The sequence below is a fragment of the Choloepus didactylus genome, chromosome 14, assembly GCF_015220235.1.
Source record: "Choloepus didactylus isolate mChoDid1 chromosome 14, mChoDid1.pri, whole genome shotgun sequence".
Lineage (NCBI taxonomy): Eukaryota > Metazoa > Chordata > Mammalia > Pilosa > Megalonychidae > Choloepus > Choloepus didactylus.
This window is the reverse complement of record NC_051320.1, coordinates 53,636,768-53,649,165: the sequence shown is the minus strand read 5'-3', so window position 1 is coordinate 53,649,165 and position 12,398 is coordinate 53,636,768. Positions and strand designations below refer to the sequence as shown.

At 37.8% G+C, this 12,398-nt stretch overlaps 1 protein-coding gene across 2 annotated transcripts in view; it reads right to left on the bottom strand.

Moving 5' to 3' along the window:
* POP1 (POP1 homolog, ribonuclease P/MRP subunit) overlaps positions 1-12,377 on the bottom strand; it is a 35,785-nt gene extending 23,408 nt beyond the window's left edge. The window contains exons 1-7 of one of the 2 annotated variants that reach the window (XM_037803350.1): positions 12,313-12,377; positions 7,750-7,893; positions 6,594-6,761; positions 5,441-5,616; positions 3,862-4,110; positions 1,321-1,408; positions 456-643 (exon numbers count right to left, since the gene is read on the bottom strand). In XM_037803350.1, coding sequence (XP_037659278.1) covers positions 456-643; positions 1,321-1,408; positions 3,862-4,110; positions 5,441-5,616; positions 6,594-6,761; positions 7,750-7,893; positions 12,313-12,319 — 1,020 coding nt within the window. In that variant the 5' untranslated portion in view covers positions 12,320-12,377. The remainder of the gene's footprint in view (positions 1-455; positions 644-1,320; positions 1,409-3,861; positions 4,111-5,440; positions 5,617-6,593; positions 6,762-7,749; positions 7,894-12,312) is intronic. The other variant, XM_037803351.1, reaches the window with a different exon arrangement.
* Between the last annotated feature and the right edge of the window lie 21 nt (positions 12,378-12,398).

Below are 12,398 nucleotides of genomic sequence, written 5' to 3'. Positions count from 1 at the left end.
ACCAAATTAAAAAAAAAAAAAAAGAAAATTTAAGAGAAAATTGGAAAAAAGTTTACAGTATAAAAGCAGTGCGTGTGTCAAGAAGAGAAGCTAAGCTAAAAGTACTCAAAATACCAGAATTACTAAAAATAGCTTCTCATAATCAAGTCTGCTCTAACAAGCATCTAAATACCCATGTCCCAATTTAGGCATGGTGGAAGGATTAGTCCAAGTGCAACACTGCTAACCTTTGCATAACAGGGTTGGTTTTCATCTCCCCATCAACTTAATTAAGGTTGACTAAAAAGTGAGAGGTCAAGAATTGCTTCACTTAATATTCATACAACTTTTCCCCCATATTGAAATATCAAACTATCAGCCACATTTTACATATTTAAATTTCTATAGTATTGATTTTCAGCAGTAATTAAGAATGTAGCAACAGAATAGAGATAAAATAATCTGAAGGATTATACCTGTTTAAGAGTGGGATGGAGCCAGATCCAAAGCTGCCTATTCTCAGAAGCATCCCCAGGGCTCCTCTCAGACTTCCAAATAAATGTAACAGGCCCAAGCATTTCTCTGGGATATCTGTTTGCCCGGTACAGCATTAGACTGCCTTGGCGCTTTCCAGACAAGCAGTGAACTGCAGCAAAAGTCAATCCTAATATAAACAAAAGCAAAATTCTATGATTCCAAATGTTGAGACTGCAGTATTATTTCCTTATAGCCAAACTTATTTATTGTCTGTCTCCATGAGGGATGAAGTTTTTGTTCTGATCACTGCTTAGATCAAATCCTGGGTCACAGTAGGTTTTCAATAATATTTACTTAATGAACGATTTAATAAGAGCTTCGAGTTTCTTCCTACCTAAGCTCACTACACTAGAATAATGGTTCTGTTAACTTACACATGACAATGTCAGAAGTGATTTAAGAGCCACCCCAACCTTCCTTAAATTAACATACTCACTGAGGACAAGATCTCACAATTTTATGTATGTTCAAATACTAAAATGTTTAAGCAGACACTCATGAAATGAATAAATATACAAGGACTAAAATATGACAGACTTTTTTTTTTTGGTTTTAGGGTTTTGTTTTGTTGTGTTTTTCTGTTCGTTTGTTTTGTTTTTAATTTACACCCTATACCCACTAAGCAAAAACTCGCCGTTCCCCCTCTCCCCATTCCCTGGTAACCTCTAATCTACTTTCTGTCTCTGCTAATTTACTTTTTCTAGAAATTTCATATAAGTGATATCACATAATATTTGTCCTTCTGTGCCTTGCTTAGTTCACTCAGCACAATGTTTTCAAGGTTAAGCTTTGAAACAAGTTTACCTGTGTCTGTGCTACACATTTGAGAAAGTGCTTTTAGTATTTCTTCCTCTTTGCCCTTCAACTCCAAACAACAGTAGTAGGATAAATCCTGCACAAAGGCGGAGACAAAATAAATACTTAGGAATTTACATGGTATAAAATTGCTAAGGAGGCAGAAGCCAGAGGATGTCTCACAAGATAACCTCTAGAGGTCCAAGACAGAAAAAATTACTAAAGCTATCTTTTCATAAATCAAAATTTAAAATCTGTCAATTCTTATGACATTAGCAAATATTATTGAACTAATTTGAATCAAAATGAAATGGTTCACATTATTCATCATTTCCATTTGAAATCTAAGCTACAGGCCCTATTTTTCAGAGAGAAAACCTGTTTTATCCCATATTTATAGACAAGTCCTAAGTAGGAAACTAAAACTGCTGCTTTGAAGTAAAGGATTATTCCTGCCCGGAATCAACCCAAGTTAAGAAACCAGAGTAGAATAAGCAAGGTAGCAATAAATTCTGCAAAATTATGCTAAGGTTGCTCACTTTGGTTACTAATTCAGGACCTCAGCATCACTTAACACCAGATCCCAAAGACACAGTCCTGCAAAAATTAATTTATCTCATATTCCTCCCATCCAGTCTTAATTATGACATGCAACTTTCATGAGCAATGTATAAGGAAAAATGAGAGTAATACGAATAAGACTTTCCCAGGTCAAATAAGATGAAGAGAGATCTGAATGACCTAATGAAATCAATACCTTAAAGAACTGTAAAAAGAGTTATTCACTGAAAGGTTACTGAGTGACAGGGTTAGCTCCTTACATGGACTGCCATTTAATCCTTCCAACAACTTGATGAACCAGGTACCAATGTCATCTCATTTGACAGACAAGGATGCTGAGACAGAGAAGTTGTAACTTGAACAGTCGTAGAGTCAGAAAGTGGAGGAGGCAGCACTCAAACCAGGCTGACTGACCCAGAATCAAGCACTCTGCCACAGCACCTTTAAGCAATTTCAGTGAACTGAGCAACTGGAACTAAGTGGCAAGTTATATAAGATTCAGACACACTCAGATGAACCAGTGTTATCACACACACACAGAATCTTCTCATCAGCAATGGCTCGCTCTCAGCTGTCAGTGGTCAGTAGAACCTTACCTAAATTTGTACAACTGGGTGGCAGCAGAGAATAATGGGTAAGAGTGTGGAACTTGAGAGTCAGACTACCTGGGCTCAAATCTCAACTTCATGACTCATGGGCTGTACTGCTATGGGCAAGTTACCTAACCTCTTCTGTATTCTCAGTTTTCTCATTTGTAAAATGGAAACCACAGTAACTACAAACTTCATACTGCTGTTGTTATAAAGAGTAGATGAGTACACATATGTAAAGCATTTAAAACAACGTCTGGCATATAGAGGTTACTCAAAAATATTTGTTATTATTAGCTATTATTTTTATTATTTAGGATTGATCAGGTATATAGAAAATAACTGATTACTCAGCAAAAATCCTGTCCAAAATGAGAAGTAACTCATGTGCCTGTCTTAAAATTTCAGAGATGGCAGAGTACAGTGGAATAAGCAAGACTGATGGAATCAGCTGTCCAAGTGCTATGTATGTCACCAACAAGCTGGGTGGCCCTGGGAGTTTATCATCTAGGATTTCTGCTGCTGAGTTCTCAAATCAAAGGCTCTTCAAAGGTTCTTGTTTTGATTATTCTGCTAGATTGCTCTCAAGGGGTTTTGGAAAACACTAACACCAACGGCTTTCAAAACTTGGCTAAGGCCGTCCCTGCCACTGCAAGATAGGCCCTTCTGCAAAGAGCAAATTTCTAAATATGTAACAGAAGAGAACGAAATTAAGTTATTTAGCTCCTTTTTTTGGGAATCAAATAAATACTATTATGAGACTCTAAAACAAACTGTCTTCTCAGAGTTTAAAACCTCCTTTCCAGCATCCCACTGAATCATAAACACCTAGACTGGTTTTCTGAACACTGCTCACAGTGCCTAGTAGGTTCTCAAGTATTTGCTGTTAATGAATAACTACTAAATGAATCAGTGTTGAATAATTCTTAAACATGGCCAATAAGACAATGCAGATCAGGCTCCTACTCTTTTCTCCAGCCCAGCCTCACCCTGATGTTAGCCGTGCTCTCTTTCTCTTCATCCTTGTCACACAGAACCGCAATTTTTCATCATCACTGGGCTTCCTTCTGCCTCCCCCATGTTCTTACCCTTTAGATCTCAGCTCAGTCATCACTTCCATGTGGAAGCCTCCTTCATTCCTCTGTTGTTATGTGCATAGTCCTGTACACTTGTTTTTGAAATCACTTATCTGTCTAATTATTTAACTATTGTCAGTCTCCCTGACTAACTAAGACTGCTTCATCGCTAGCATCTAGCAAAGTGCCTCTTGCCCAATAATAAATTTTAGCATGAATAACCTGATAGGTAGGGCTTTGGTATACCATGAACTATTCTAAAAATTTATATCGGAAAGGGTCTAAACAAAACTGAAAAGGAAAACCCAACTGGAAAAGCATACCTGAAGGAGGCAATGGTTAGTCATGGCCCGGTAGCAGGCTCGGTGGCTCTTCACTGTCGGCCTCTCCCCAAGGCAGTAGCCCCACATCTTGACCATGTGAAATCGTTTGGCATGCCAGATGTGAGTTTCTAACCAGATGTTCTTCTTCTGCCTACGGTTGAATTCCAGCATCCGGTTTATGTGACATCTTCGTGCTTTATGGCATTTATTTTTGGAATGTTCTTTTTTCTGATGTACTGCTTTCTCTGCCTACAGTTTCAAAAAGAGAAGGTAGAGCCTAGTTTGTAAACATCTTAAAACAAGGTTAAATGTTGGTTAAAAACAACTAACTTATGCACAATTATGTAATGATACTGTGAGCCAAAGATTGTTTACTTTGGAGGTGTGTGAATATATCAACAAAATTGCATTAAAAAAAACACTTCTAACTTTAGATTAAGTGGAATACTTTATAGACCCAGTAGTTTGCTTAATTTTTTAATGTGGTAAAAACAGAGAAGGGAGGCAGTATGAAAAGTGAAGGTTTTAGAGTTGAACAATCCTAAGAAGGAATCACAGTTCAATTACTTGCTATCTGGGCAAGCTTTATGGACTGGGAAAATGAGAGTACTTATAAAATGTCCACATGATAGCATGAGCTTAATAAATAGCAGCTATTAACATTACAAAGCGAGAGAATAAAACAAATGCAATTTTTTTGTTTGTTTTTAACCTCTAAGATCATAACTAAAACCAAAGCTTAGGACCAAAAATACAATACTGGGGAAAACCCACATATTTCATTTCAGTTAGGCTTCTAACACAAAAATGCTAAATGCTATCACTGGGAAACAGACCTTATGCTAAATCTAGAAAGGATAACTCCTGGTTAGTTTTTACTCTTCCTTTCTTCCATACCAGGCTAAACTTTTGTGAAAAAAAAATTCTCCACTAATCTGTAAGCCTATTGAGAGTAAGGACTTAATCTTACTGAACTCTACCCACACCACCTAGGACAATATCTGGTATATAAAAGGCACTCAATAAATAAATTTTGAATCAATTGCTAAAGACAATGGGTACCTGGACAATCTTAAAATGTTCAAACCAAGAATTCTGGTGAAACCAAAAACAATTAGACCTGTACAAAAATTAAATCACAAGATCAAGTTTTCAACTTGGAAAAAGTCAAAAGGCCAAATGCTAGACAATGATGCTGCCTTTTTGCCTTCTAATACCAAGCTGGCCACATCCCCAAAACACAGAGTTAGCATAGCTTGACTGGTAGTAGGGGTCAGAATTTTATTTTAAATCTTGCAGGGGAACATCAACTATTTAACACCATAAAAGAGAGGTGTCAAACGTCTTACTTAAAAGTAGCTGTAATATTCAACTGCCTGTTGATTTGGCAGGTTGGGGCAGGAGGGTGGGGGGAGGAGAAAAGGGGAGAAGAAAAACAAGGATTAAACTAAAAATATGGAAAAAGGGAACAGCCCTTGTTTTTTTTTGTTTTCATTTTAATAAATTCTATTAGGTTGATAATTCTCAATTTCTTTTAGGAATGACTAACCTAAAAATTTATACTAAGTGAAACATATACCTCTTTCTGGGCAATCTCCCGTAACCGCCTAGGAAGGCGTTTGACGTTGTGGCTCATGGCTCTTCGTCTCATGTGCCGGGGCAGAGTCTGGAAAACCAGTGAGTTAGAAGATTTCTGGGTCACTGCTTTTAACATTGCGCTGATTTCAGCAGCTCGGGCTTGAGCAAAAGTGGAGGCTACCAAAGAAAAGAGCACAAGCATCAAAACAACAAGTCTTGAATCAACCCCTTTACTGAAGGATTTCAGAAGGAAAACAGATTTCAAGTAAGTGAGCTCAAATTCACCCAACCTCAAGCTGCTATTGGGTGACCACCAATAGTTTTCTATATTATGCGACCATATAATTTATTCTCCTTCAACTTTTACATTTTTCCAGTTTTCTACAAGATTGTTTTACTTTTCTAATTAGAAAAAAAGTTTTAAAACATATTTACAAAAAGTTTTTAAAAACAAAACTGTACATGCACTATAATCACAACCATTTTTATGAGCAACAATCACACATGAGAACAAAGGAAAAAAACAAATTTAATGGTGGTTTTGACTCCAAGTTATTTTTTTACTTAATATTTTCTGCTTTTTCCAAATATGTGACCATGGCTATTATTACTTTTCTATATTGAAAAAGAGACCGTCTTTTAAGAGTAGAGAGAGTGCAGGGGAAACTGAAGTGAATTCTTCCAAGAAAGGCATAGAGAGAGCCCAGAAGGCACATGTAAGAGGTAGGGTTTATGCAGGTGTGGGGTGGTGGAGGGGGGCAGACAGGGCCTGGAGATAGTTATTTAAAGGCCTTAAATGCTTTTAGAGTGTGTTAAGTTTTGCTTCGTCTTTGGAGATCGTCATGCTAAAGAGTTTGGAAAGCATTTTATACTAAAAGGGGGTAGGAGGGAGACAAGATTTGAGAGACTAACAGTTTACAAATAAGGACTTATAAGATGAATAGATAAGAGAAACTGAAGAAAGAAGGGCAATAAGGCCCAAGGAAGCTATGGCCAAGTCCAGACTGCAGATGAAAAAGGCCTGAAGTGGGAAGGAGCAGAGGAGAAAGAGGCAGGAAGCAGAGCCAAGACATTGCAGGGGGAGCACTGTTGGCTGCACTAGAGACAAAGAGCTCATAATATGATCAAACTTCATTTCTGTATAAATTACCTACCAGTTATATACTTGGGAATCTCCTGAGAAGTACCTTCAGAACCTGCTTTCCATCCTCCCTTTTTTTTAAACATTATCTTGGAGGAAGACTGCTCATTCACTTCGGGGTCGTGCAATGAATGGTAGCTCATTTTGGTTTGCCGCTGCTGTGACGTTCCAGAATGAGGCTCTAATACATTTTCATAGGAAAAAAGAAAAAAAAGGGTAACAGCTCACTCTTACCAGAGAGAAGAATTACAGTGAAGAACTGAATTTGTTTGATGGCAACATTGATAATGTTTTTAATCCTACACCAACCCTGCAAGGTAACTGCTATTATCCTCCTTTTAAAGAGGCGAGATGTAACAGATACAAGGGAAATCTTCTCCATATGAATACTGCATATTAACTTTAAGTCTAGTATCCTTTAACTACTATAATCCATATGATTCTATATACTCAATCTTTTATCATAATTCTTATGCTTATTAAAGTTGAGAACTACTATGCTAAAGTAAAGAAAGAACTAAAAGCAAATTCTCTATACAAACGTCTAGTCATTTAAATCATTGGAACTTTAAGATAACATCAAATCCCTCTCTGTGACAGAGGGAGAGATAGGTAGCACATTTTAAAGTGTTCCCACATACCTCCACTGAGGTTTTAATTAAGTCTCTATAACCTTAGAGCATGCTACTAGGTTTGTCATTATGAGGCTTAAATGATATAATACGTGTGAAAGGCCTATCACGTGGTAGGCAACAACTGCTGAATTTGAATCTAGATCTTATGAATCTGAATTTAAATCTTGTTCACTCAGACCCAACGCACACTGTTCTATACTGCAATCAAATGAAGTGTTTGGTCACCTGCGTGCTATCTTCCCAAACTGGCATTTTCTATTACAGACCAATGAACAGCTATAACCCTTATTAACACCTTACAAGGCTCTCAAATCAGCATGTAAGTTAAATGTAAATAGGATCATTGCCCTGTATTTCTTTTAGAAAAGACAGGACGTTCATTTAAATAATGTTAAAGTTAGATATGCAATACATCAGCTCTATAATATTTATTTTCATTCAGTGCATTTACTCTTTAGATAATAACTATCAAAAGAAGTTGGCAAAAGCAATTTGATCTAAATGGGAGTTGAAAGATCACTGTGTGTGCCTTACCTTGTTTTGGAGTCTGGAAAGGTTTTCCACCTCCATTATAATGCTTTACACCTCTATCAGCCACAAAGCCAGAGGATAAAGTCACATTGGTGGGCTGGTTTCTCATTTTTTTAGCATGTTTTCTTTCTTTGGCATTAGACATTTCTGGAAAGGAAGCAACAAATTTAATATAGGGGGAGGGAGTTTTCGTTCAAAACTAAAAATAAATTTAATTTAATGAACAAACATTAAATGACTCAAAACTGGATTCTTTGACATAGTAAATCGCATTTCTTACAGATGGATTGATGACATCAAAATATTACCATGCTATTAATCTACAAAGGGATTCATAACCGGGGGATCTCTAGGGAATCCACGAGTAGTATGTACATCAAAAAACTGCTTCAGAAGTTAAGAATTCTAAAGATAGAAGAGACCATTAGTACATTACAATTTGTACTGCCAAATAATTAAATATTTACTAATAGTGACACTACATAAAGTCTGTCAGAAGAATGAAAAATGAGATATGACACAGGATCACTATGCTGTGGTAAAAGAAATTAAATTTTCCATTCATCGGTTGATGGATACTTGTGTTGCCTCCATCTTTTGGCAACTGTGAATAATCCTGCTATGAACATCAGTATGCAAATATCTGTTTGAGTCCCTGCTTTCAATTCTTTTGGGTATACACCTAGTAGAGGGATTGCAAGGTCATGTGGTAATTCTGTACTTAGCTTTCTGAGGAACTGCCAAACCGTTTTCCACAGCAGCTAAACCATTTTACATTCCCACCAGCAATCAATGAATGTTCCTACTTCTCCACATCCTCTCCAACACTTATAATTTTCTGTTTTTTTTTTTTAACAGTGGCCATTGTAGTGGGTGTGAAATGTAATCTCACTGTGGTTTTGATTTGCGTTTCCCTAATAGCAAGTAATGCTGAGCATCTTTTCATGGGCTTTTTAGTCATATGTGTATCCTCTTTGGAGAAATGCCTATTCAAGACTTTTGCCCATTCTTTAATTGGGTTGTTTGTCTTTCTATTGCTGAGTTGTAGGATTTCTTTATATATTCTAGATATTAAACTCTAATCTGATATGTGGTTTCCAAATATTTTCTCCCATTGAGTAGGCTGCCTTTCATGATAAAGAAGGATGCAACCCAAGTTTCCTCAACCAATGAATGGAGAAACAGAATGCGATATATACATACAGTAGAATATTATTCAGCATTAAAAAGGATTGAAGTTCTGATTCATACAACAGCATGGATCAACCTTGAAGACATTAAGCTGAATGAATTAAGCCAGATAGAAAAGGACAAATATTGTATGATTTCACTAATATGAACTAATTATAATAAGCAAACTCACAGAGTTAGAATCTAGAATATAGGTTACCAGGAGATAGAATGAGGGTCGAGAATGGGGAACTGATGCTTAATTTGTACAGAATTTCTAATTGGGTTGATTGTAAATGTTTAGAAATGGACAGAGGTGACAGTAGCACACTATTGTAAGTATAATTAACAGCACTGAATTGTGTGAGAATGTGGTTGAAAGGGGAAGTTTAGGATTGTGTATGTCACTAGAAGGAAAGCTAGAGGATAAAACGTGAGACTGTATAGCACTGTGAACCCTGTTGTGGACAAGGACTATGGTTAATAGTACATATATAAGAATGTTCTTTCACGAACTATAACCATGCAACTCACTATTACAAGATGTAAATAAAATGGTGGGATGTGGGGAAAAAATACACCTAATGCAAACTATGGTCTATAGTTAACAATAATGTTTTAATATTCTTTCATCAATTATAATAAGGGTACCACACCAATGCTAAGTGCCAACAATTGGGTGGTATAAGGGTACAGGGTTTTCCTTTTTGGAGCAATGAAAATGTTCTAAAACTGATTGTGGTGATGAATGCACAACTCTGTGATTATACTGAAAGCCACTGATTGTATACTTTGGATGGATTGCATGGAATGTGAATATATCTCAATAAAACTGCTTTTTAAAAAAAATGGAGTCCTGACTCACACAACATGGATGAACCCTGAAGACATTATGTTGGGTGAAATAAGCTAGACACAAAAGGACAGATGTTGTATGACCTCAATGATATGAAATAATTAGAATAGGAAAACTCATCGAGTTAGAACTAGAATCTAGAAACTCAGAGTTAGAACCCAGGGGCTGGCTTGGGTGTAGGGAATTGGGAGTTAATGCTTAAATTGTACAGAATTTCCATTTGGGTTGATTGTAAAGTTTTGGTAATGGATGGTGGTGATGGTCTACAGAGCCAGTTGGCTAGCGAAGCACATGATTCAGATCAGTTTGCATTAAGAACCTTCAAAATAATTTAAGGACCTTCAAAATAATCTTAGAAAACAATTTAGCCCATCTACTGATACCTGCTTGAATCAGAGCATATCCAATAAGGAACCAAGGAATACTGGTTCTGCTCAGGACAAGAGTCGGCCAGGAGCAGGCTAGTTCTGGAGGGATGGGGTAATCTTGGGAAATCACATCTCCGAGCTTTCAGTTTCAGACTATAAAATGAGTACACTGAACTAGCAGTGGTCCCCAAACAGTTCTAATAGCAAAAATAAAAATTAAAAAAAAAAAGTGAATACAGAGTACATCCTTCTGAGTCTGAAGAGTTAGTCTAAAACAGCTTCCAGAAGGAAGTTTAAATCTAAACATTCTAATGAATTTTACATCTATTCCTAATATCTCTAGTATTGCATTTGATTTCATATTTATTCAGTCAAAACTTGAATGAGCAACAAATATGTGCTAGGCTGTAAATAATGCTTTCCCCAAATATTCAAATAAAATGGATGTGTCATGTTTTCCCATACCACTTGGCATCCCCTCCTTCACCACATGACACCCCTGGTTAGAGTGGACTCCAGTCAGAGAACTGGGAATTAACCAGATGATCTCTGATTTCTCCAGATCTAAAAAGTTGGTGATTCAAGACTTGATATAAAATCTACCTTAAGAATAAAGGTGTCACAAGAAATATTTCACATGATTGAATATGTGCAATGCTCCAAGAGAGCACTTTATTTACAGAATCATATGGTAAATTACTTTATAATTAACAAGCATCTTCTAGATGCTTGTTTAACCCAATTTAACAAGCTTTAGGGTACCCAGCATGTGCCTAATAGTTTCAGGATGTGTGCTACCAAAGCAAGGAATAGGATGTAGCCTCTTTCCTCAAGGAAGTTAGTCTTCTTAGGCAGCTAACATTTATTGAGAACTTTATGTGCCAGGTACAATTTGATGAGAAAGGTAGTATTAACACCCTCATTTTATAAATGAAGAAACTGGAGCAAAGGGAGGTTATATAAAGTGCCCAAGGCTTGTGATTATGGTTGGATTCAAACCAGGTATTCCAGCTCTATTCACTATTCTTAAAACACAAAATAATTAGAGAATAAGACCACATATAATAAAATGCTGAATTCTTCAGTACAGACACAAAGCACAATGGAAAACTGGATATGGGAAAAAAAAAGTATGAATCAGCAGTTAAAGTCAATGAGAAAATAGGATTTCAGTTAGTTAGAATTTTGTTAGATAGGAAAGAGTATTCAGAATTTACTGTGTCAATTCAGGAGTGAGGACTCTGGTCTGACTAGAGTGGGAAGGTGAAACAATAGAGGAATAAGACAGAACAAACAAGGGGTGGCCAGACTGGAAGGCCTTCTATTCCACACTGAAGCCCTAAACCAGTGAAAAAGCTCTGAAAGTTCTTGAGCAGGAAAGCAAAACCTTAGTAGAATGTAGGACAGAATGTAAGGTACTAAAGAGGATTTTCCTATACTAAGTTTTGGAAGGGTGGGGGATCTCCCCTGTCTTTTACACTGTTTGGTCCACAGCACCTAGCAGGGTCCCTAGCAGGGGTTCAGTATATATTTGCTGAATGAATGCATGCATGCATAAATGAATGAAGCGTACCTATAACGTAGATATTAACAGGACAAGGAATATTCATGAATATTCATGCCAAGTACCACCCGTTCTGACACAGCATGACTGACACGATACTGCCTAGAGACCATCTCTGAGGCCATTAGCTGGAATAGGATCAAGCTTTCTTTCTGAAATCAGAAACCAGTCACTAGGGTTCTGTTTAGAGCAAAGGGGAACGCACCGAGACCTTGTAAAGCCCGAGAAGCACTCAAGAGATGAGAAGGTAACACAGGAGGGGCGAGAAGACACACAACGCCCAGATCTGAGCGTGGTCCCTGGATGGCCCACCTTATTCTCTTACGGTGGCAAAAGACGGGGTGCAAGCCCATATCCAGGGCGGCCTCCGATCGCCGGGGCAGTACAGACATCTAACAGGCATAGGGCGCGCGAGAGCAGGGCACGTTAGAGAGGCGAGACGGAGAAGTAGGGCCGGGCGCAAGGGGCAAGAAGCGACCAAGGCGCCAGCGGGGTCTGAGGGAGAGAAGATGGGGAGCTGGGCCGGAGCAGCGGCACCGGGCGGGGGCCCGCCACACACTCTCCCCCAATCCCTGGGATCCTGGGAGACACCACTCATCACCACCTACCTGCCATACGCTCGGAGAGATCCCAGGTCAGAATGACAAGTCTCCGCAACAGTCCTCTTGTACGCACCATGCGTAGCTAGCGAGCT